This window comes from Danio rerio, chromosome 19 (genome assembly GCF_049306965.1).
Source record: "Danio rerio strain Tuebingen ecotype United States chromosome 19, GRCz12tu, whole genome shotgun sequence".
Classification (NCBI taxonomy): domain Eukaryota; kingdom Metazoa; phylum Chordata; class Actinopteri; order Cypriniformes; family Danionidae; genus Danio; species Danio rerio.
In genome coordinates, this window is record NC_133194.1 from 9,539,141 (window position 1) to 9,563,970 (window position 24,830).

The 24,830-nt window shown below is 38.5% G+C and overlaps 1 protein-coding gene across 1 annotated transcript; it reads left to right on the forward strand.

Annotated features, from left to right (window-relative positions):
* Positions 1 to 852: 852 nt before the first annotated feature.
* Positions 853 to 22,892, forward strand: efna1a (ephrin-A1a). Its single transcript, NM_200597.2, has 5 exons — positions 853 to 1,134; positions 15,590 to 15,885; positions 16,623 to 16,688; positions 16,771 to 16,854; positions 19,556 to 22,892. Exons 1-5 carry the CDS (start codon positions 1,037 to 1,039, stop codon positions 19,678 to 19,680), a joined length of 669 nt encoding a protein of 222 aa, NP_956891.1. The 5' UTR covers positions 853 to 1,036; the 3' UTR covers positions 19,681 to 22,892.
* Positions 22,893 to 24,830: the final 1,938 nt, after the last annotated feature.

Genomic DNA, 24,830 nt, shown 5'->3' on the forward strand with positions numbered 1-24,830 from the left:
TTACTAAATCAAAATGTCTTAAATATATGTGGATACCAAATGTGTGGACAGCAAACTATACACTAAAAGTGCTAGGTTGTTTTAACCCAAGTTTTAGGTATAGGCTAAAAGTATGAACGACCCCAAAAACATGTTCAGTTTAGATTTTTAAAATTATTTATTATTATTATTATTATTATTATTATTATTATTATTATTATTATTATTATTATTATTATTATTATTATTAATAATAATATTTAAAACTGTCTAAATATTCATATTTACCTAAATGAGGAGGATAGAACACCATAAAACATGACCCCTTTATTGATATGTAATGCAATGGTTTGGTTTCATGTGGGAGGTTAATCACTTGTAGCCTATTCAGTGGATTAAATATCAGTTGAATAGGACATCAAATAAAATCAGACCAAATTGGATTGACCAAAGACTAGTCTAACTTGCATTTCGAGTATGTGTGAAAGTGTTAATGGCTTGTTTTTATCCGAACTTTGTTGATTGGGAAGATGAAAGCATTTATGCCCTATGTGTTAAAAAGCCCTTACGGACTATCAACACCTATCCAGTCAGACTGAATGTCTGGGAGTGAATCGATACAAATGTTTATTTTTTTTTCCATATCATATTATGTTCCATAACTCTGTCGAATTTCTAAGAACACTTTGTCACAGTCTAATCGGAAAACATGTTTACAATCGATTCCCCAACCTCAGACTGAGCTACAGTATCTGTAGAGGGCGATCGACTGCCTCTCCTTCATAAAGAAGGAAGCCTGGGTTCTGATTGGCTGCAGGGCGTGGCTTGCGTGGAGGCGTTTCCACAAAACCAAACTGCGACGTGTAGAAAGTTTCATTCAGTACTGACTAGATAGATAATAGACGCGGATCTCTTGATTCAGTATTTGCATTACAGCTACAACCTGCATATTAACTAACTTGAAAGCAGTTTGCATCCACTGCACAGAGATTTAGAGGAAACTTTACCAGTTGCTGGTTATTTTCTTCATTTTGGATTGATTCACAGAAGGTCTATAATGGATCTGGTGTGGCTTTTATACATTGCAGCGAGTATCTGCGCTGTGTTCGCCTCAGCTGAGAGACTCACTGTTTTCTGGAATAGTACCAACTCTAAGTAAGTACTCATTTGTACCACATGTTCCTTTTGCAGTGCATTTCATATTGTAATTTTGCTTGCAATGTTATAATTACTCTGATAGGACGGCTAATCATTTTATTTTTTACTTCTATTTATATGTATATATATATATATATATATATATATATATATATATATATATATATATATATATTGCAAATTACAATGTTATTTGGTAACATATCCTATCTAATCTATGTGTGTGAGTATTAATTTGTATCGTAATATTGTTTTAATGGTCAGTGGATTTGATAGCTCCACTAGAGTTGGAGTCTCGTGTTTGTTTACACTGCAGACGCATTTTGACGTTGCAGCGTTACATCTTTACCTGTAACAGATTACATAATCCACGCACACTTATTCGCGTCATAATCTGTCTACTACCAATCACCTGAATATGTCGTGTGTGTGTGTGTGTGTTTGTGTGTGTTTTTTTTTACATTTGTGCATGTGATCCAAAAATAAGCTTCTTTCTTTGAAGATGCTTTACTGGGTGTGTGCTACGTTCTTGTACACACCTTAACAGGAATAAGTAGACCAACAAACTGACGTATGGACGTGAATACATTTAATGTAAATAACTAGTTAACATTCACAGTATACAGTATAGGTTATGCATGTGGTCAATTATTTGTTTGATTATACCCGACTGAATTGGAAATGAAGAGGAAACTCACAGGAATGTTTTGCTTTTTGACGCACAAGTCAGTGAGGTGTTGAAATAGGTGCTGAGTGACTTTTCCGATGACTGATAAACGCAAAGCAGATGACTAAATCACTGCTAAACTCAAATTGCCTATACAAGTCAGACGCGAGTGAATCAATTTAGAATTTTTATAGTGATTCGGTTGAACCGACTCAGCGAGTGTTTTGCGATGAGAACGTTGTTTCAGCGTAATAATGTATGACACGTAGTCTGTCAAAACACTATCTAATTACGTTATGCCTATTTAGCATTTAATTAACATGTAATTAAGTTTTAGTAGGCAAATTACATGCATTTATGTTTAAAATATATAGATAAGCCGAAAAGAAAATGACTGAATTTTCTCAATAGTAATTTATCCATATACAGTTGAAGTCAGAATTATTAGCCCCTCTGGACTAGTAGCCCCCCGGTTTATTTCTGTTTAACGGAGAGAAGATTTTTTTCAACACTTTTCTAAACATTATAGTTTTTATAACTCATTCTTTATAACTGGTTTATTTTATCTTTGCCATGATGACTGTAATTAATATTTTACTAGTTTTTAAGACACTTCTTTACAGCTTAAAGTGACATTTAAAGGCTTAACTAGGTTAATTAGGTTAACTAGCCAGGTTAGGGTAATTAGACAAGTTATTGTGTATCGATGGCTTGTTTTGTAGACAATCGGAAAAAATAAAGCTTAAAGGGGCTAATAATTTTGACCTTAAAATGTTTTATTATTATTATTATTATTATTATTATTATTATTATTATTATTATTATTATTATTATTATTATTAAAAGCTCATTTTATTCTTGCCAAGATAAAACAAATGAGACTTGCTGCAGAAGAAAAAACATTATCAGACATACTGTGAAAAGTCCCTTGCTCTGTTAAACATAATTTGGAAAATATTTTTAAAAAGAAAAAAATCCATTAATTCTGACTTTATCTGTATCAGTAAATGAATTGTCCCTCCAAAAATGTGTTAAATATTGAATGATTTTGGTAAAGAAGACTCTTTACCAAGAAGATGTAAATAGAGTTATTAAAGTTTCTTTCCTGATGTTAAAATTGCACTGAAAAACAATTTTTTAACACTGAAATGAAAGAGTTTCCAAAATATGTTTTACTCTAAACCTGCAAAATAAGCCAAAGCCATACATGTAAAAAAAGTTATCAATTTGATGTTGATATGGCAGTATTTATCCACATGTTAAACCAGAAACAATATATTAATTTTATCTCATGAATTTCTTCTTTAGTTTTACTGGTGACTCCATTACGTTTTATGAACTGATTCACTGAAATGAACCGATTCGTTCAGATGAATCAAGTTTCCTAAAGCTAAAGGCTGGCAAATAAATTGCAGGGTCATGCTGAATTACCGTAATGATTTTATCATCTTTAAACAGTTGGTGTTAATATTCCAATAGCCCAAAGGGAGTGAGATTGAATTAGTCATACAGAGAAACACTGATAACAGACAGAAAGCTGAAAAAATAGGACATCTGCCCCTTCGTGCAGACATATTTAAGCCATCCACTCTTCTTAGAACAAAAAGCGTTTGCTTCAGCAGATGTGATGATTACGTCAAAGTCCAAACAACTGTGATCATTTTATCGCCTGCGTAATCCACATACGTACTATTTTTATTCCCCGTCTTAATCTTGCCCTCTTTCTATGTGATTTAATCCTGTTTTCATAGAAATTCTAGTGAGGCTGGGCTAGATGAGATGCTTCATTTTCATTCTGCTTTTTTCTGCAGCTCTTTCTTAATTTCTTTCTGAATATTTTATTTTCATTGAATTCAATAAATGAAAAACTATCCAAGAAAAATACTATCGCGATTGCTTTTCTATGCATTCATGTGTCTGATGCACATGGTCAACAGTGTGTGCAGAAGTGTGTATATGTCTTAGGGGAAGGTTGACTCTAGAGTCGACAGACCATTGCAGCTGAACTTGTTTTTTGTTTTTTTCAGCTTGAGAGGTGATTTTGAGTCAGCTCGAGTAGAGTGCATGATTGAATTTGTTGGTGCGTGTTCTTGTTGTGCTTGCAGCTGCTTGCTGAAACACACGTGTTGTAGTGTTGCTCGCAGTCAATAGTTGATCAAGTGGAAGGTGTGTGTTTTTCTGTGTTTCTGAGCTGATTAAGGAGTGTCTTGGTGAGCAATAATTCAGCACTTGACTGACTCACTCGTATATTTATTAACCAAACGTCCTCTTTTAAATTCTCTGTGCACTCCTGTAGGGTGTTTTTCTCTGTTTAACCTTTTCAAAAATCATTTACCATGATTAATTATAATTAATCTAACGAATAGTACACCCAGCATTAAAAATGTGTTTATTCCCCCTTACGTTGCTGAAAGCAACAGAAGGCAGTACACTATTATCATATTAGTAAGCGTCATAAAAGAGCTCCAGATGACTATATTCCAAAATTTCAAGAAGTCACATGACCGAGTCATTAATCACTGAATATCTACCTTTCTCTGACATGTTCATAAAAGTTTATGAGATGTAGTTGAAGCTCAATTCATGATTGAATAATTGTTTTGAAGCCAATTCGTTTACAAAAATCAGTTGATTTGATGCTGAAAACTGAATTTTGTGGATTTTTGTATAGAGCTGGTCTGATCCCAACACTGTGAGTGTGAACGATTCTGGGTTCCACACAATCCATTTGAAATTAAGTTAACTTATTAGTTTTGAAAAATATAAGTGAATTGAATATTAAAACAATTAAGCTGTATCCCGTTTCATCATTTTAAGCTGTTTTGAACAAACACAAACTTCATTTTTGAGTGAATGTCATTTATTTAGCTATCAACGCTTTAAAAATTGCTGTTTGTCACTAAAGCTACTGCATGAAGTTGGAATATTGGAAAATCTCTAATAAGTTTTCTCAAAATCTCAGCACTATTTTTTTGTATTTGGACTATTTTAGCAACTACTACACCATTAGACGTGGGATAAATTGCTCTAAAGCCGGTTCTTTTTAAATGTGCGGGTAAAAAACTAAAACTTCCCCTTTAAACACAATATATTTTAATTTGGGGAAACATTCAAAATATTTTGCAACAGTTAACATGACAGGCTAAATAATTCAAATTTAAATCATTAGCTACATTTCCATCCACCTATTTTTATGCCCAGTTTGGATATGCGCATAAAAAAATCGCCAAGATGCGCATACATTTTTAAAATGCACATAAAAACATATGCACATAACTGAGTAGGATAAACTTTTTATTCGAAAAGAAAAGATGCGAAAAACCATGATGAAAACACATTTAGTGAACAAATTCCAGTATGCGCATTAAAATGGTCATGTGATTTTGTTATAAGAGATCATGTGACGATAAAAATGTGTGTAAATGGATAAACCAGCCGCCTGAGCACATTGAAAAACATCTGAAATGTTGTTTTGGTCATTCTAAAACGCCTTAACCGTTTTAGTATTAGTGTTATTACATTATTAATTACCTCCAGAACTATCAAGAGCATCTGTGCTCCGCTCCATTGTCCTCTGAGGCACAAGTAATTTATTAAATAACGAAAAGATTCACGCAGATTTTCTTACCGCAGCAAATTCCGTTTTTACTGTTGATATTTGGCGTCAATTAATCAGGAAGTGGCAATTTTGTTCTCTTTGACTCGTTGGATGGAAACGCCGCTTTATTCGCATATCTTTTATGCCATATTCCAGTTTTGCGCATAAAGTTAATTATCATTTTTGGATGGAAACATACAGTTAAAGTCAGAATTAGTAGCCCCCCTGAATTATTAGCCCCCTGTTTATTTTTTCCCAATCTCCGTTTAACGGAGAGAAGATTTTTTCAACATATTTCTAAGCATAATAGTTTTAATAACTCATTTCTAATCACTGATTTATTTAATCTTTGCCATAATGACAGTAAGAAACATTTGACTAAATTTTTTTTTTTTAATTTCCGTAATGTTAATTTTACATAAATCGTAAATACCATAGGAACGGTTTTACAGAAAATGTTGGCGGTTTTAAAACCACGGTAAACCTTGAAAGCAGTTATCGTCCCATGTCTATACACCATTCACAATGTCTCATATGTCCATGTAAAAAGAAAATACAGTTTTTGTTTTCAGAATAAGAGTAACTAATAATTTAGTTTGCTGAACTAATCTTTTAATCTCGCTTATAGATCCTAAACCTTTTTCAGTAATAGCTTTTTGTTGTTTAATGAGCACTCAGAGGCTTATAGAGATTCCTTCTCTTTCTTCTGTCTTTTATTTTTCTCTTTCCTTATCCTCTCTCTCCTACCTGTCCTTCCCAAACCTCCCTCCCTTTCCCCTGGCTGCGTGCCCCGTACCGCATGGTTAACTGGCACAAAGTTCAACCTCTCCTCTGCTCCCATTTTCTTTAACTCTTTCCCTCAATCAGTCCACTGAATCCAAATACCATCAGTACCCCCCAAAAAAAACTCTCTGACCTCCTCACATTTTTTTTATCTTCCGCTTGTCCACCATCACCCCATTGTGTTACTGTTTCACCCTGTATAAAGGCCTTTTACATGGTTTAACTCAGCCAGAAATGGGGGCTTTCTTGGGTTTTCTACCCAAAATGCCCCATTCACTGGTGGTTTTTTTCCATCGAACGGAGCTCTTTTTTTTTTGCTTGTGGGGTTTTGCCAGCTAAGTGCTTTTTTGTTATACGTTCCAGCCAAATTAGCGCGCTCTCACCGCAGATCTGCAGCGGAACAAAACCAGGGGCTAGTGTGACCAATTGTGGGGCAGAGTTCGCCGCCGAAATGAAGTGGCATTCATGCCGGGGTGTCTGTCACAGTGCGTCTCTGTAAATGTGCGGAGACGAGAAGTGGAGATAGAAACCGGTGATAAAGTGTCATTTCGCTTTTGTCTCCACGTCACTTAGCATTAAACTCATCAGATCCGTGTGTGTGCGTGTTAGATTGACAGTGAGAGAGTGAGTGATGAAGTGCCATTCATTCGTTGTAGCCTGTCACTCTCTATGGTGGTCTTCAAATAGGGAGGCCGGCACTCGAGCCCACCTCTCTCCTGATCTCCAGTCTGGCTTCTCCCTCGTTCCCTCTACCTTTTATCTCAGCCATACACGCCAGCGCTTTTCATCTTTTCATTCAGTTCCTGTCCTTATTTCCTTTCCCTGTGTGAAAGAAGGAAGAAAAAGGAGGTGTTGATTTTTTTTCCTCCCTTTGCTTTTCTTTATCGGTTTTGGCAGCCATAACCACCAGAGCCTGTCTCGCTTCGCTTTTCTCCTCCCTTTCACCTTCTTCATGCCTATTCTGTCCATTCCCTGTCTCTGAATACTGGCTGTATGCACAGAATTCAGATGGACGTCATTCACAAACCTCTACAGATTCCTGCCCATATTGTATTTGTTTTCCAAGCTAGTTTAAAGGGTTAATTCACCCTAAAAATAGTATTATTTAGTCACACTTATGTCATTCTAAACTACTATGTGTTTATTCCTCTCCAAAAGCACAAATGAATAGCATATTTGAGTTTCTGTTTAATATTTTTGACATGCTATCCTGTACACTATCTGACAAAAGTCCTGTCATTGACCCCAGTTGTAAGAGCAACAAATAATAACTTGTATATATAATCTGTAAGACTGTATCCCAATCGTCACAAATACTGCAGAAGACCTATTGGAACCAACATGGACCCAAGATTCTCATAGAAATCAGTTAAGTTTGGTTAAGGAAAATCATGGTTTGGGGTTACATTTAGTATGGGGGCGTGCGAGAGATCTTCAGAGTTAATGCCAAAATCAACAGTCTGAGGTATCAAGACATTACTGCTGCCCATTACATTACAAACCACAAGAGAGGGCAAATCCTTGCACTTCTTCTCATACTTCAGCCTCCACATCATATTTCCTGAAAGTGAAGAAGGCCAAGGTGCTCCAGGATTGGCCAGCCCAGTCACCAGACATGAACATTATTGAGCAATGTCTGGTGTAAGATGAAAGAAGAGGCATCGAAGATGAATTACGTTTTTATTTGTTGTTCCTAAAACTTGGATAGGTGACAAGACTTGTCAGGTAGTGTATATATGTACGTCAGTATGTTATTTTGTTTGTGTTAAAATAAAATCAGATGTCATTTGGCTACTTTTTAGGGATAAAATGAATAACATTCAGCATTTGCATACATTTTGTGGATTTTTTGGATGGGCACAGTTTTGAGCTTTCAATGGAACGACAAAAATCTACTGTATTTCATTTAAGTCTCTTGTATTTCTTTAAAAGAACAAAGAACATATCACATTTATAGATTGGGCTTCAATCACACAAAAATCTCATTTATTTGCAAGAACAAGAATGACATTTTGTGAGGACTATCACTTTAAAACTTGTAAAAGCATTCCATGTAAGTAACTTCCTCTATTCCCTTTCCATAGTGCTCTTAATCCATCATCTTATAAATTGTATCTGCCTTCATATCATTGATTACTGATTACTACTTTTTAGGGGTTAAATCCATAACATTCAGCATTTGCATACATTTTATGGATGTTTGGGATGGGCCCGGTTTTGGACTTTCAATGAAAAACAGGATATTTCTGTCATTCCATTGAAGCCTCTTGTATTTCATTGGAAGAAGAAAAAATTTATCACATATATGGATTGGATTTCATTCTCATCTCATAAAAATGTATTCTAGATTTGAAAGAACCTGAATTACATATTGGAAATCACTTGAAAACGTGTAAAACCCTTCCTTCCCTCCATTCCTTCTCCATGTTGTAATTATTCATCTTATTCTTATCATTGATTACTACCCCATGAATTACTTGCATAACATGCAAATGATGTGATATTTGTCAAATATTGAGACGAGTGCTCAAAAGTTGAGGAGACAGCCTTTTCCCTCATTAAGTATGAGTTAAAATCTATAACAGTCATCATTTGCATACATTGTTTGGACGTTTGGATGGGCACGGTTTTGGACTTTTAATGGAATGACAGAAATCTCTTGTATTTCATTGAAAGTTGGTGTTTGGAAGAAGAAAAAACATATCACATTCATGGATTGGACTTCATTCTCATCTCATAAAGAACATACGTTACGTTTTGTGAGATCTATCACTTTAAATCTTGTATAACCCTTCCTTCCCTCCATTCCTTCTCCATAATACTCTTAATCTGTCATCTTATAAATTCAATCTTCCTTCATACTATTGATTATTGACCAATGAAAGTCTTCTCTAATTAACTCCTACATACTGTACAAGTCCTCATTGGCCAGAAGTGTTTTGTTGATGTAAATACTTGTTATACATGCAAATGATGTGATATTTGTCAAATCCTGAGACGGGTGCAGCGAGTGCTCAAAGGTTGAAGAGACGGCCTTTTCCCTCGTTAAGCATGAGTTTCCTGGCCAAGTGTTTTCCCGGGAAAATGGCACATCCTGCGCGTACAATAAACAATACCTTTCTCACACACTCGCGCACGCAAGCGACCCGATTCTTACACAAGTCTCAGATACAAACTTCCTTGTACGCACGCATACTCTTGTGATTTACTATTCATGCAAGTTAGAGGGCTTGAGAAAGTGATCGGCTCAAAATCAAGAAAGCACATGACTACATGTTTGTTTCGCTCTTATTACAATCTGGCAGGCTTTACTGTGAAGAAGAGTCGTTTGTTTCACCTGTAATAAATGCTGTTATCTTTATGTTTGATCATAGAGCTGCCATCAAACTCTTTTAACTCCCACAGAATTCTCAGAATTGTTCTTCCTTCTCTTGGTCATTCCTCCCTTTCACCTTATTCCTATACGTCTTTGATTCATTCTTCCTGTTTAAGAACACATATCCAGCCGAATGTCTTTTTTACGGTGTATTTGACAGCATTTCACAGTAGTGCGCTAAGTATTTGACAGGAACATGCTGTTAAGGTAATATGAGGGTATTTGAATGTTTGTTGTCTTAGGATCTTGTTACAATCTCAAACCCCATGCGGTTTTTGTCTCCACACTCTTGGTGTTTGTACTGTTCTTGAATGGACTGGTTTTTGAGATGAAGGTCCATTCTCACGACACATTGCACGTATTTTATGGCATGGTGTGAGAGGCCACGCCCCCTGCAGGATAGCTAATGCCTGAACAATGATAGGAACTCCATTGTCTCTGCAATTTGAGCACTACTCAATCCCGTTCCACTGAGTACTACAATGTTTGTGTTTAGTTGTGCCATTTAATGATCTATGAGAGGACATCAGTGCCTATTAGTATGGTTGACCAGTACAGAATTACTGAAGTGTCTTGAAGGGGGCAAACATGTCAGGGTCACACTTTATTTTGATGGTCCGTTTATTGAATTTAAGTTACATTGCATCTACATGCCAACTAATTCTCATTAGATTATAGGTAGACTGTTAGGTTAGGGTTAGTGTAAGTTGACATGTACTTGCAAAGTTTCTTATAGTCAGGTAAATGTCTGTTGAAGGAGCAGTATCAACAGATATTAAGCAGACAGTCTACTAATACTCAAACGGACCATCAAAATAAAGTGTTCCCCATGTCACATACTAGACGGTATTTGGTTGGTCAGAAGATTTAATAAGAAACTGTGAGGTGAAGTCAAACAGTTTGTTGATCCAAGGTGGAAGTGAAAAACTGCACTCTTTGGATGTTAGTATCTTCAACATGTGAATTTGTTATTGTTTTGGAGGAAACTAACCTACTACTTTTTGAAAATTTGATCGAACCTTTAAAGACACCGTTTCAATTATACGTTTGGAAATGCAACTAGAGTTATGATTAGTTTAAAAGATAGTGTAACATTTTTGTCTGTGAGTTCAAAGGCAAACAAAACATTTTTAATAGATCTGTATCACACCCCACTGAGCCATTTCTTCACAAAAGACGGAAAAGTTCAATCATATGAGAAAGCCAATCTGACAACTTGATCAATGATGCCGAGAGACAAAAGTTTGAGCGATTTAAAGGGAACGAAAAAAGATTGATGAGGATAAGATGTATGTAAACATGATGGATTGAAAAAGCCCTGGTGTGGAATATTGTCTCGAATGGAGGAACTGGTCAGATTTGGTTTCCATGGCAATGCCAAAGGGGTCAGAGTTAGTGTCCACAGACATAGGTCACTAACCAAAATACCTCAAATTCCAGCAAACTGGTCTCTGATAGGTTGAGTTTGCCTGGGGGCGGGGTCAGAGTGAGAATGAATGGGGGATCAAACAGGCTTATTGAGTGCTGAGAGATGAACCGAGAGAGTGGACAGAGATGGATGGATGGAAGAAAACATGAAAGAGCAGGACTGGTCCGAGTCGGGGCGAGGACAAGCACAAGAGCTGCCCAATGAAGTGTATCAAAGGAGTCTTTCTTCACATTCTTAATCTCTCTTACACCTGCACAGTACAAAGCAGGGTGTTTTTTGCTAAAATATAGACGAAATCTTTCCAAACTAGTTTCTTTTTTTTGTTCATCCATCGCCCTGTTTCTATCTCCTGCCAGCCTTTGTTGCATTTCCACCCGAACCACTCCACTGTAACGCTCCAACTGTGTTTCTGAACAATAAAAGAGCTCGCCATGGGCCCCTCATCTTACTCTCTCTTTCTGCTTGCATTAAACTGAATGAGGCCCCTGGCCCCTCAGCAACCTAGTCCGGGTAATCCCGGAGCACAGAGCACCCGATGATCCTGCCACACCGCATTCCGAACCAGTCACCCGGAACAACAGCGCTTGCATTAGCACTGAATTAAAACGACAGAGGTTTTAGAGGCTAATGATAGTCAGCGAATGGAGGTGTGTGGGCAAAAAGTGATGGATGGATATTTGAACAGATCCCGGGTCAGAATTTCATTAATTACTGTTTAGACTGTAGTATCAGGTGGTGAAAGCTACAAAAGATCACAGATCGAATGACAGGGTTGTCGGCGGGCCCATTGTCAGAGTGTGTGTGTGTGGGTGGGTGTTTAAATACCCTTCTCTTTTAAACAGGTGAATGTGGAAAGAATGTTAACTTGTGCATTTTCTAGACTATTACCCAACTTCCCTCAATCTCTGTGTGTGTGTGTGAGTCTGCACTGCTGACTCCGAGTATTTCCTCAACCTCTCGCCCCCCTACTGATCATCCCCCCTTTCCCTGAGCTCCAGCATTCCAGTGAGTGATAGAGTGTTGAAATGAGAGAGCGAGAGGGAGGAGAGACCGACTGATAGACAGACTTAGAGGGGGTTAAAAAGAATAACAACGACTAAACTTTGAACTAAAGATTAAAAGATCTGAGATTAACCCTACAGTTGCCCATTTGGCACTGATGCGGGTCTATCAACTGTGCACATTTCACTGATATTTACCGGAAAGTGAGTCTAGGATAGAAAACTTCAGCTATTCAGGTTTGACGGTAAGTGTGGACGTGACTCACAAGTACCCGCATTCGTCTGCCAGGTCTCAGCGTTCATTAATCAAGCACATTCATTCTGTTTTTCGGTCTGAAGAAGTAGATGAGGGTGAGCGTAGATCGATTTACTAGTAGTTGTTTGGATTTTAAGTGTTTGTTCCTTGTATGGATGTATGTATATAATTTGTATTGTTAATACTTAATGTAAACTAATGCTAAGGGAATTATTGTGCATAGATTTGGCAACATTATTATTTACAATATTAAAACTTGGACAAAAAAAAAACATTAAAAAAACATTTAATATTGCAGATGTCTCAATGTTTTGTCTTTTTAAACCCCAGAAACAAAACCATAAAACAGAACCCAAGGCACGTAGAATATTGGTTAAGATACAGATACTCAAGATGAAGTTTAGCTTAGTATGTGAAATGAATGGCGCTTAATAAGCGAATAGCATTACTGTATGAATAAAGGCATTGATAAAGTAACTGTAGCGCTTGAAAGGACACTGGCATGAGGAGTACCCGCTGACCCCTGCATTGAGACGGAGTCCATCCCCCACTGCTTTCTCCCATCCATCCCACTGACTCCCAGCCCCCAGGGGCTGAGGGGGGGAGTAGCATAATTGCCCCCCTCTGGGACCACTTTAATTCCAGTCTTTGTGTTTTAATTGCCCCCCCTCCCGACCCCCTTTTGATGAACACATTGGGGCCATACCACAAACAGATTTTAATCAGGGTTTTAACGGGGTGTGTGTGTGTGCTGGTGTGCCAGATGACTGCTCACGAGCATCTGGTGACAGCAGTTCAAGAATGTGAGACATGTAAATTATTATTGGTGGGGAGGTAAATCTGCTTCATTCATCAAACAAAGATGCATCAGTGTGTGACTGCCGTACCCGGCCACCAGAGAATTGAAGTGTGTGACTAGGAGTGCTAAGTTTGGCTTTGCGGAGCTGTGTGTGTTTGGGTCCGCCGTGAGTGAAAGCAGCAGGCCAATTAAAAGGTTTGTGTGTGTAAGACTAGAAGAGGTCTGGAGCCAGATCGTCTGTCCTAAGACCCAGGGTCCCCCCCCCCATCAACAAACAAAAAAAAGAGAGAGCAGGAGAGACTCTGCAGACTTTGATCATAGCGCAGACGTGTGGATGTTGTCACACGCCGACAGAAACACCCACTCCTGAGTATAAAATAATGCTACTGCTATTTCCGCCAGACAGGGAGGATTTCTGAAACTCTCCAGAAATTAGGAGGATCCCAGTTAGTGTCTGCTTGAACCCTCAGGAGGTTTACGATCCAGGATTTCAGCATCAACCGAATATTTATTATTATGATAGCAAAATCTGTAATTCTTGTAAAGAGTATGTAAGCAGTGATTGGCTATGCAAGATCAGGGTGTTTCTATGTGGTTGCAATAGGGGCTCTAATGGTTTTTTACTTAGTAGCTCAACTAAAAAGTCCACCAGTCTTTGACATTTTAGCTCATAGATTAAGTATGGCTGCATTCTAAAAACGTACCGCTGTATACATTTCTGGAGATCGCAAATTATGTAGCCAAAAGTACATATGGCTGCATTTTGTCTTTAAAACGAAGGTTACAGGGCGGTATGATGCCATTCCTTTTCGCGCTTACTAGTCGATCGCTTACATTCGTGTGGACGGCTTTCCCGCTTATACCAGATTTTCCAGTAGCTCGCCATGTACGTCGAACTTGAGACACAGAAAGGAGTTGACCATGATGACAGGGTTGGAGTCTTGTGAGGAACGGTTCCAGTAAGTGGGGACAAAAACGCAATCCAAAAAATAAAATGAGTAAATAACAGGGTGAAAGTGTGGTAAAATTTGCAAACGTGGTAAAAATCATTCAAGGGCTTTTCTTTTTTCAGTTTTTTAAAACTGTTGGTTGGGTTTAGGAAAGTGGGTGAGCGACTCAATCTGCGCTTTTGAAAATACTATTGGTTTGTGTTTAGGGAAAGAGGTGGGTCAGTTGATCGGTCAGTCAGTCAGTCATTCGCCTCTGGCGGATTCGCAAAAACAAAAACTGCAAAAAAACGTACATCCTGAGAGGTATTTGGCGGTCTCCAGAAATGTATATAGAGGTACGTTTTCAGAATGAGCCTAGGTTGGATACATCCAACGATGCCATCTAGTCTAATGATTAATCAATCTTGTTAAGTAGTCTATCACAGCATAAAACAATAACAATTCCTCTCACAACTTTCGTTTCATTCAAATTCTAAGGCCTACCAAGCATGTTCAAGCATCACAGATAATATTACACTTTTAATAGACTGCAAAAAATTTAGACTACACTTTTGAAAGTGCTAGAAGTCAACCTAATTACCATTCAAAAATTCGTACCTTGGGAGCCTACATCAGATTTCCAGATTTGGCTGATATCGAACTCATAATGCGAATGTGTGAACCTGAGCTCAGAAGCAAGCATATGGAAGTTAAAGTGGCATCCGATGATGGATGGATGAATAAATAAACCAGGGCATTCTTTCTACCTCTGGCGTTCTTCTATCAGTGGGCTGCACATAAACAGAGATAGCAAACTGCCAGAGGAGCTAGAGGAGCAGAACCAAGAATGAAGCAAATGCAGAAAGCGGAGAGGAGCAGACAGGCAGACTGTCTCCGTCGCCTCCCTCCATGTGTCAAATGAAAGGGAGAAGTGTGGCGTAGACAGGGTGTGTAGGACTTCGTCAACCCGAGTGCGTGTGTTTATCTGTAATGAATGAGTAAAGGGAGTGTTGACGAAATGCAGATTTATTTCTCTATTTGCGTTTGTGTGTGTTTCAGCAGATAGTCAATAGTCATCGCTTGCTGATGCAACTTGACAGATTACTAATGCCTTTGCACAAATAAGACTGTCCTCATGAGACGAGGAAGATCAATATGGCGCGCACATTTACGCCAAGACGAACATGTTCCTGCCATTTCCGCCAGCTCTGACCTATTCTCTGAGAATGGACAGCATGCGGTACAATCAATGGACTGATGTTTAGAATAATCTATATTCATGCATCTGTCTGCGAAGAAATCAACATACTCATTTGTCTTTCCATTGTTCACATTTTTTTGTCTTGTCTTCCTTGCCGCCATCCCTTTGTGATTTGCCGTCTGGTCGTCTTCGAGATGCTATTGTAGATCAATGCGAGGGCAATTGAAAATGTGATTGCATCAGGTTTGGCATTCAAGTCAGTCGCTCCGTGAAAGTTCTCTAAAGGAAGAATTCTTCTCACCTCTGCGAGTGACATTGCTGGAGTTATTCTCGTTTCTTTGCTTTCTGGTTTGTTTTGTTGATCTCCAATGTTAGATGAGCTCGGCTAACGTGTGTTGTTTACATTTTTTCAGGTTCCGATGGGATGACTATGCGGTTGAGGTACGCCTGAATGACTACCTGGACATCGTCTGCCCTCACTATCCACTGGGCGAAGTGCCATCCCAGGACGCAGAGCGATATGTGCTCTACATGGTGGAACGTGAAGACTACGACACCTGTCGTCCGCAATCCTACGACCAAATGCGTTGGGAATGTGGCCACCCTTTCGCTCCTCATGCTCCCGAAAAGTTTTCCGAGAAGTTCCAGCGCTTCACACCATTCACCCTGGGAAAGGAGTTTCGACAGGGCGAGAGCTACTACTACATCTGTGAGTTGCACTTAAGCTTTGAATGCAACATTTATGGCGGATCGTTTTGTAGGGGTAGAGATGCTTTTGAACTTTCAGAAAACCAGTTATAGATTTATTGTCCCACAAACCATATGCTGAATGCTAAGTCTGTGAGTCATATCTGAGCCCTCCTTTCGCACCACAGTAATGAATACATTTCAATTCCTGCTATGCGCTGCTAAACTGGCAGCAAAACCGCTACGTGTCTTTTTGGCAACCCCGCAGGTTATCCTTGGGGAGTTTGGGCAGTAGGAAACACAAGAAGTCCAATTCAGCGAGCATGCGGACTGGAATATGAAGGTCTAGATTTAACAATGGTGAAATGCGAAGACCCAATTTAGACCGTTCCCATAAAGCATGTGCATTGTTAAAATATTGTGGAGTTAAATGAGGATTTTTTTCCATTGATAAAAATGCAGATGATTCATGTTGAGAGAAATACAGACAGTTTTCTCAATGGATTTGTATTTCTGACACAGTGTAAGCTCTTGCACATAGGAAGAATCAGAGTATAATTCCGCCACTGTAATAAAAGAGATCAGACACGGGTCACAGGTCCAGATGGCCGCTAAGGAGAATTGGCTTAGCCACTACACGTCTAACACTATTAGCCTCCTTTGTAATTAACCTGTCTGCTACCCATTAACTTATTTACCTTCCTACATTATCCTTTTATGTTCCTCTGTCCTGACGGGCCTTCTTTTTTTGCCCTACAGCCAAACCACTGCACCACCACGGACAGGAATGCCTGAGACTCAGAGTGGACGTCATTGCCAATGACGGTGAGTAGATGACCTGACAGATCTTAAAAATGCACATACTTTGCATTTCAAGTTAACTCACTGCTATTTTTATGACTTTCAGGTTCTCAAGAAGCAAGGGTTGGGCAAGGAACTAAAGTGGGAACTGGGGGAGGAGCTCACACACCGTCTAATCGGTTACCAGCAGGTACGGTTACACTAAGTTCATTCCATTAAATAACCTAGCCAATTATCCCCTTATTAAATGGGATAATTCTGAGGGAAAAATCTGAAAATACTGTTTCTATTTACTCACCATTTACTTGTTTCAAAGCAGGGGTCTGCTTTTTGTACGTGGATTAGTCATTTAGCAGGATTATGTTACTGCGTGATGATTCAGGATGGGTCCGTTTTTCAAAACTCATCTGTTCTAGCAATAGGTCTGGTAGCTCACATCTGTTTGGGAGCAGGCTTATTTCATTTAAACAGGATTAGATTTGGACATTTCAAGCAAAAGTATTACTGAAAGTATCAACTAAATGTTGATATTCTCTTAGAGTTAAAATAAAATATATATATATATATACAAATAAAACTTATTTATTCTTCTCCTCGAAATAAAAGTTGAGGGTGGTCCTTCCCAAGGGGTTTAAAGAGAACATTTATGGACTTCTTTTTTAGATACAAACGTTTAAGGTACTGACCCAGCTTCAGTACAATTTCTGAGTGTTAATAGACATGGCCAATACTCTAATGTTTTTAAAGGAATAATAATTTATGTGAGTTGTGCGCACATTTGACAGCTAATATGCCAGTGATATGATGCTTCGCATAAGTTACAGACACCTTTACTATATTTTTTTTGATGCAGAATTAACCTAAACAGCCAGTTTTGCCTCATGCCACACGATAAAGAAACTTAAATAGGCCTAACATAATATGGAAAATCCACTCTAAAAGTAAAACTTAATACATTTCTGAATGTCATAACGCTTCTGTGCTATCAGACAATCGTAGTATTGCTGATTGTTTGAGCTTGTTTAAAGAACCAAATTAGCCAGAGATCAATTATCAAGATTAAACGATCAAGGATCTGCCAAATCATCTTTCATATAGATATTTAAGCGAGGTATGAAGAACGGACCCCTGTTTGGCTTTGACTGTTTGACACAAAATAAAATATTTTCAAGAAAGCTGGTAGCCTGGAACCATTAACTGCCATCAAATTAGTTTTTCTAGCATGGAAGTCAATCGCTATGTTTCCATCCACAAATGTTTTATGCGATAGTCCAGTTTTGCAAATAAATTTAATTTGCCTCTTTGGATGGAAGCATATGTAACCCTACCAGTCCTACACCACCCAACCTGTTCCAAGCTGGGATCGAACCAGTGACTGTGGGCATGAGAGTCAGTTGCTCTAACAAGGAGGCTAAAGACCATTGCCTCTAGCGTCAGACGCTAGAGCACCTTTTAGAGTTCAGAGAAGTGAGGTTTACCTGCACAGCACTTCACTAGCTGGCCTCCGCTACACTCAACCCCCTCAACCTTACTCCCATCTGGATCACGCCACCAACGTAACCCCACCAGTCCTACCCCACCCAACCCGCTTCGAGCTTGGATTGAACTGGCAACTGTCCGCATAGAAGTCGGTTGCTCTACAAGCAGGCTAAAGTCCATGGCCTCTAGCGTCAGTCGCTAGAGCACCTTTTAGAGTTAAGAGAAGTGTGTTTACCTGCACAGCACTTCACTAGCTGGCCTCCGCTACACTCAACCCCCTAAACCTTACTCCCATCTGGGTCACGGCACCAACGTAACCCCACCAGTCCTACCCCACCCAACCCGCTTCGAGCTTGGATTGAACTAGCGACTGTCCGCATAGAAGTCAGTTGCTCTAACAAGCAGGCTAAAGTCCATGGCCTCTAGCGTCAGTCGCTAGAGTACCTTTCAGAGGTCAGAGGAGTAAGGTTTACCCACACAGCTCTTCACTAGCTGGCCTCCGCTACACTCAACCCTCCAAATCTCACTCCCATCTAGGTCACAGCACCAATGTAGCCCCATTAGTCCTACACCACCCAACCCTTTCCGAGCTGGGATTAAACCAACAACTTTCCTCATGGAAGTTGGTTGCTCCAACAAGGAGGCCAAAGAGACCATGGCATCTAGTGCCTGTCACTAGAGCACCTTTTAGAGGTCAGAGGAGTGAGGTTTACCTGCACAGCACTTCACTAGCTGGCCTCTGCTATACATCCCTGCTGAAAAATCCAGCTTAAACCAGTCTAGACTGGTTGGCTGGTTTTAGCTGGTCAACCAGCCTGGTTTTAGAGGGGTTTTGGCCACTTGCAGGCTGGTTTACAGCCATTTCCAGCCTGGTCTTAGCTGGTCAGGTTGGGAGATAACCAGCTTGACCAGCCTAGCCAAGCTGGGAGTCCAACCAAAACCAGCTATATCCAGCTTAAACCAGGCTGGTCAAGCTGGTATTTGCTGGATTTGGCTGGTCATTTTCCAGCCTGACCAGCTAAAACCAGGCTGGAAATGGCTGGAAACCAGCCTGGAAATGGCCAAAACCCCTCTAAAACCAGGCTGGTCGACCAGATAAAACCAGCCAACAAGCCTAGGCTGGTTTAAGCTGGATTTTTCAGCAGGGATAGCTAATGGTCTTAGGTTTTCAGCTTTCTTCAAAATTTCTTTTGCAGTGTTTAACGAAATAAAGAAATGCATAAGGCTTGGAACCACTTGAGGTTGAGTAAACGGTGATTAAATGTTCATTTTTGGGTTAATTTTCCCTTTAAGTACAGACAATGGGATTACTTGCAGGCCAAGCACTTAGACATAAGCACCTGCATTTCTGGAATTATCTTCGTGCATCTGCAACATCTAAATCTTTCATATCTGTTATTTCTCCGCTACAGATGATCCTGTTGTGGCTCTTCCCGAAGTGCAGAAAAGCACGCGGACGAACTCTGCCATTTCATTAGCATCCTGGACTGTTCTTACAACATTACTCCCTCTTTTATTATTGCTGCTCTTACAGTAGGATTGGAACGTTGGACTTATAAGACTGTAATGACATTGGCCTGTGTCGAAGCGCACAGTGGTAGCTCTTTACCTCCCAGTGCTGGTCATCGGGAGAAGCGAACAAGAAGTTGAATCTCACACCGCCGGCAACGGTGCTGAATCGAAAAACTGGAATGAAGAAAGCTTTGAACTTTCGGACACTTCTAATGAAACAAAAACGAGACGTCAGTATTTTTCTGGAAATTTTGTCCACGTAAAAGGGAGTTTTTTTCTCCCTTTTACATGTTTTTTTATATATAAGCATCCGACTACTCAAAACCTGGATAAGAAAGAACTCAAACTAGCAGTAATGGGGAATTTAGGTTAGCATGTACATCAAATTTGGACGACCCCTCAAAATGAAGGGACGCGAGCCAAGAATGAGCCAAAGAGCTTCTCACAGAGGAGTCCAACAATCCAATTTAAAAATTTTTTTCTCATGTTTCCTCGAAATAACTGAGTTTCGTATTAATTTATGTAGCATCCAATCAATGGATCTTATTCTCACTTTCTCCTGGTTTTACACGACTGTGTGCTGTACCTCGATTTACCCTGGAAATACAGCACAGAACACACACCAACCCAATTTCCACTGAAATGGTGCTGATTTGGCATCATGTTGGAGGAAAACAAGGGTCATCCAATACTGTTTACCAAACCCACTGACACACTTCCTTTCAGAAATGCTGTGTTGTTTTTGTACATTCGTTGTTTAAAGAGTTAGTAAGTTATTAGAATTGCTGCAGAACAAAATACTGTATATAGTGAGCAACAATGTTTACCGTGTGTGTGCATGTGAGAGAGAGAGAGAGAGAGAGAGTCTGTAGATGAAAGATAAGAGGAAAAGCTTAAGAGTGTGTGTGTTAGCAGAGGATCTGTCATGGTCTGACCTGGGATCAGCATTTAAACTGCCAAGCACAATCATTGAGAAGCACACAATCACAATACAAAACAGGACAACTGGAAGCCAACATGAGGGATTTTTTGCAAAACAGGCTCATTGTGAAAACGTACCCCGTATACATTTCTGGAGAGCGTGAATTATGTAGCCAGAGCTACGTATGGCTGCATTTCGTCTTTAAAACGAACGCTACAGGGTGGTATGATGCCGCTGATGGCTTCTGTTTCTTTCCGCACTGCCAGCTTACCACTTACCTCCTTGTGAACAACTTTACCACTGTTACCAGTTTATCTGGTGGCTTGCCGTGTACGTCGGCAGACTTGAGATGCAGAGAAGAGTTGACTGTAATGACAGGGTTTGAGTCCGATGAAGAACAATTCCAGACAGCAGATAAAACTAGAACAAAAGGCGGAAAATAAAATAAACAAATAAAAAAAATGGAGTGAGAATGTGGAAAGATATGAAAACATCATAAAAGTCAGGCTTTTCTTTTTCTGGGTTGCTTTTGAAAACACTATCGGTTGGGTTTAGGAAAGGGGGTGATTGGGTCAATCGGTGCTTTTGAAAATGCTATCGGTTGGGCTTAGGGAAAGCGGTTGGATGGGGTAATCGGTCGGTTGGTCAGTCAGTCAGTAGACAGCGGCCTCTGGTAGATTTACATGAGAACAGCAGGCTTGAATGGAACTCGCAAGAGAAATTTGAGATCTTAAAAGCATACACAGTGGCCTCTAGTGGATTCGCAAAAACAAAAACTGCTAAAAAAAAAGTACCTCGTAGAACGTATTTCGCAATCTCCAGAAATGTATATAGGGGTACGTATCAATAATGAGCCTGGGTTGGATTTATATATATGTTTCCATTTACCTAATATGTTCTCCGGGCAGAAGGAAAAAGTCAATTGAACACGTTTGACTATTTACTTTATTCTCTTAGAGCAGAGAAAACTTCTATAAGGTAAATCAAGAAAAAAATCTGCTTATTTGTATTGGTAACTGAGGAAATTATTTGAGTTTTTGTTATTAATTATGACTGGAATATATTTCTAAAATGAATATAGATTTAATCTCAAGTATCTTAACTGCCTTTTGCGTTAGTTGCATTTTAAAAGCAGACCACATAAAACAAGCAACTGAAATATTTGAGACCGAGTTAACATTTTTATTTGACCAAAAATTTAATGGAAATTACAAAATCCAGTCATTAGCAGAATCTCAATATAGTATACCAGACTACTCTTACAAGAAAATGTAAGTATTTTACGTTTTGTAATTTACATATTTTATGTTTTTAAATCGTAGAAAGATGTACGATTTAAAAAAGGAGGCGTGGCCTGCCCTTAAACCCAGTCATCATTGGGTGATGAGTAGTTTTTATTAAATTGTATGAATGAGATCATAAAAAATTCATCCAAATTAACCGCTAAATCAAAGAGTTACGAATTGCCATGAGATAGCGTTGGATATACAATATATATTCTCAAAAGCCCTAAATGCTGATTGTTTCAGTTTGTCACTACAATATAAGTAGCTATTTTGTTGTTAATCTACAAATACTATATATTACCAGTATCGGCTTTTATAGGGAAACTGGATTAGGTTTACACTTTGAGAAAGACACACATATTTATAACGCTAATCAGCTAAAGCACTATGAACAAAACTCCACAAACACTGATTCTGACATGATGTAGCTGTTTAAGCTCAACTCCGGACAGTTGTTCGTATGCACGTCTAGATTTTGCCAAGTTGGATGCGATCCTGGATTAATATCTATATTGATCATAGAACATCATTTTTGTTTGAAAATGTAACCCATAACTTTTCCCTAGCGCTGAACCCAACTCTAACCATACATTATTCCCAAAATCAGAGGGGAATAATAGTTAGATAACAAATATGTAGAAGTGCATAACTCTAACCGTAAGTCTAAACTTAACATTAACTGTATAAGTATCCCTTAATTCTGATTGGCTGATTGGAGGTTGTTCCAGGACCGATATAGATGTTAATCCAGGAACATGTCTACTTGGTGAAATCAGGTTGGCGTGTTTGCATGACTGACGCAGCTCTTTACGACTAACGTTAGTTCACTCCGACTCAGATTTTTTTTCCATTTTGTTTTTCTTTTTTGTTCTTATATTCTTATTTTGTACATGTATTGTGTAAATTGTATATTATGTATATAAAGAGTATTATATAAAAAGAGACCTTTGATAATAAAAAGTAAATAAAAAAAACAAACAGTTAATGTGAAGATTCTTATGTGAAAATAAAAAATATTTTTGGAAATGCTATTGTTGCCTACATTGTGTTTTGTTTTTGTGTTTTGAAAATATGTGTGAAGCCATTTCCTTTCCTCATAATTTTAGAACATGCACTTGTAAAATTATATTTATATTTCTTAATCATTTGGACTACTACTAACAATGTTTTTTACTTTAAACTGTATGGTTTACATCTTTATATAAAGCAAATATTTTCAACATTTTACAAAAAAAGAAAAATTCCAAAACGTGAGTCATATTTAAAGTCTCTTTAAGGCAAGTCATTTCACTCGGCAGCCATCTTTTAAATGCCTCTTGGGCAGTATCAAAGAGCACAGAATCACCAAGAGGCAACACTCCAGTGTGATTTGGGAAACAGCCACTAGATGGAGCGGCGGCCATTTTGGAATGAATATTCTAATAGAGCAACAGCATATTATAAGTCTTCAAAATAAACTATTAAAAGTGCAGATGATTGAAATAGTGTGTTGTATTGTCGTCTTTTAGGTTGTATCTCAGCTTTAATGAGCTTTTTAAATAAATAAATAAAAAACAAAGCAGCTGCTTGCAATCGCAAGAGCAAAAAGATCCAATTGACGGAATGCTTTCAGTCCAAAATGGGGGAATGGCGGGGCTGTTGCTGGGCACTGCTGTTGCAATGGAACGTTCTATTGAGTGTCGCCTCTTGGTCAATCTGAGCTCTTTGGCAGTATGCTCAGGCGTTCTGTTTGAAAAAGGAAACATCAAATTCTCTAAAACTGCTTGCCAAGCTTACGAATATTAGGACTCACCAATAATGTTAAACAATAACTCTCTTTAGTTTCATTTCTTAACTTTAGAATTACACAAAATCTGCAGAAACTCCCCGGAGAATCGTCAGTCTGTTGCGATCAATGATTGGCTCCTGTACTGGAAGGCGGGGCTTTATTCGCCATATTGACCGTCACACTTTTCTCCATTCAAAACTATACGAGTGACATGTCTTGTGTAGTCTGTAGTCATTTATATGTTTTGATCAAGTTGTTGAAGTGGCTAACTGTTGTATTGGTAACTTAGCAACCAACAGTAAATAAGACATTCATTTCCTTATCCCACTGTTCACATCATCCTTTTGAAAGTTTAAAACTATTTTAAGAGAGTGTTTGTCACCTTAAGAAAAAGCTTGCAAATTAAGGATAATTTTCTTTTATTTTTTCGAATTTTGGCATTTTCATTGTTAATTCGTCATGCAATACTTCAAAATGTGCATTAATGCAGGGTGATGCACACATTAAAAAATACTATATTACTATATTAATTTATGGTAAATACTATAGTCTGTAGTGAGTTTAAACTAGTGTCAAAGTACTTGAATTAATCTATTGTAGAAAGTCTATGGTAACTATCGAAACACAACAACTATAGTACACTCAGAAATAAAGTGAGCTGTTACTGGGGTAGTACCTTTTTTAAAAGGTACAAATTTGTACCAAAAAGGTCCATATCAATACCTCAAAGGGTACATATTAGTACTTAAAAAGTACAAAAGTGTTCCTCTTAAATTTTTAGGTATTAATTTATACTTTTGAGTCACCAATATGGATCCTGTAAGCACAAATGTGTACCTTTTGAAAAGGTACCACCCCAGTGACAGCTCGCGTGCCTATATTTCTGAGAGTGTAGGCTAATATAAACATCAAACAGAAAAACTATTGACCTTATTCTAAAATGCGGAAGTGCGTCTGTTTTCGCGATTGTCTTAGAACTTCCGTTTCAGTCGCCTATGGGAGAAATGACAAGGAAAAACGGCAAAAAAACGTTCAAACTACTTGCTCTACAAACAAATGTTTGCATGACTATACAGACCAAGTAGAATAATACAACAAGGAAATATCAGTTTGCAACATCAAACAGCGAAACGAGCAGTTTTTAATGTCTAAAAATGAATGGAAGTGAATGAGACCGGAAGTCTCGTGCCAAAAAGATT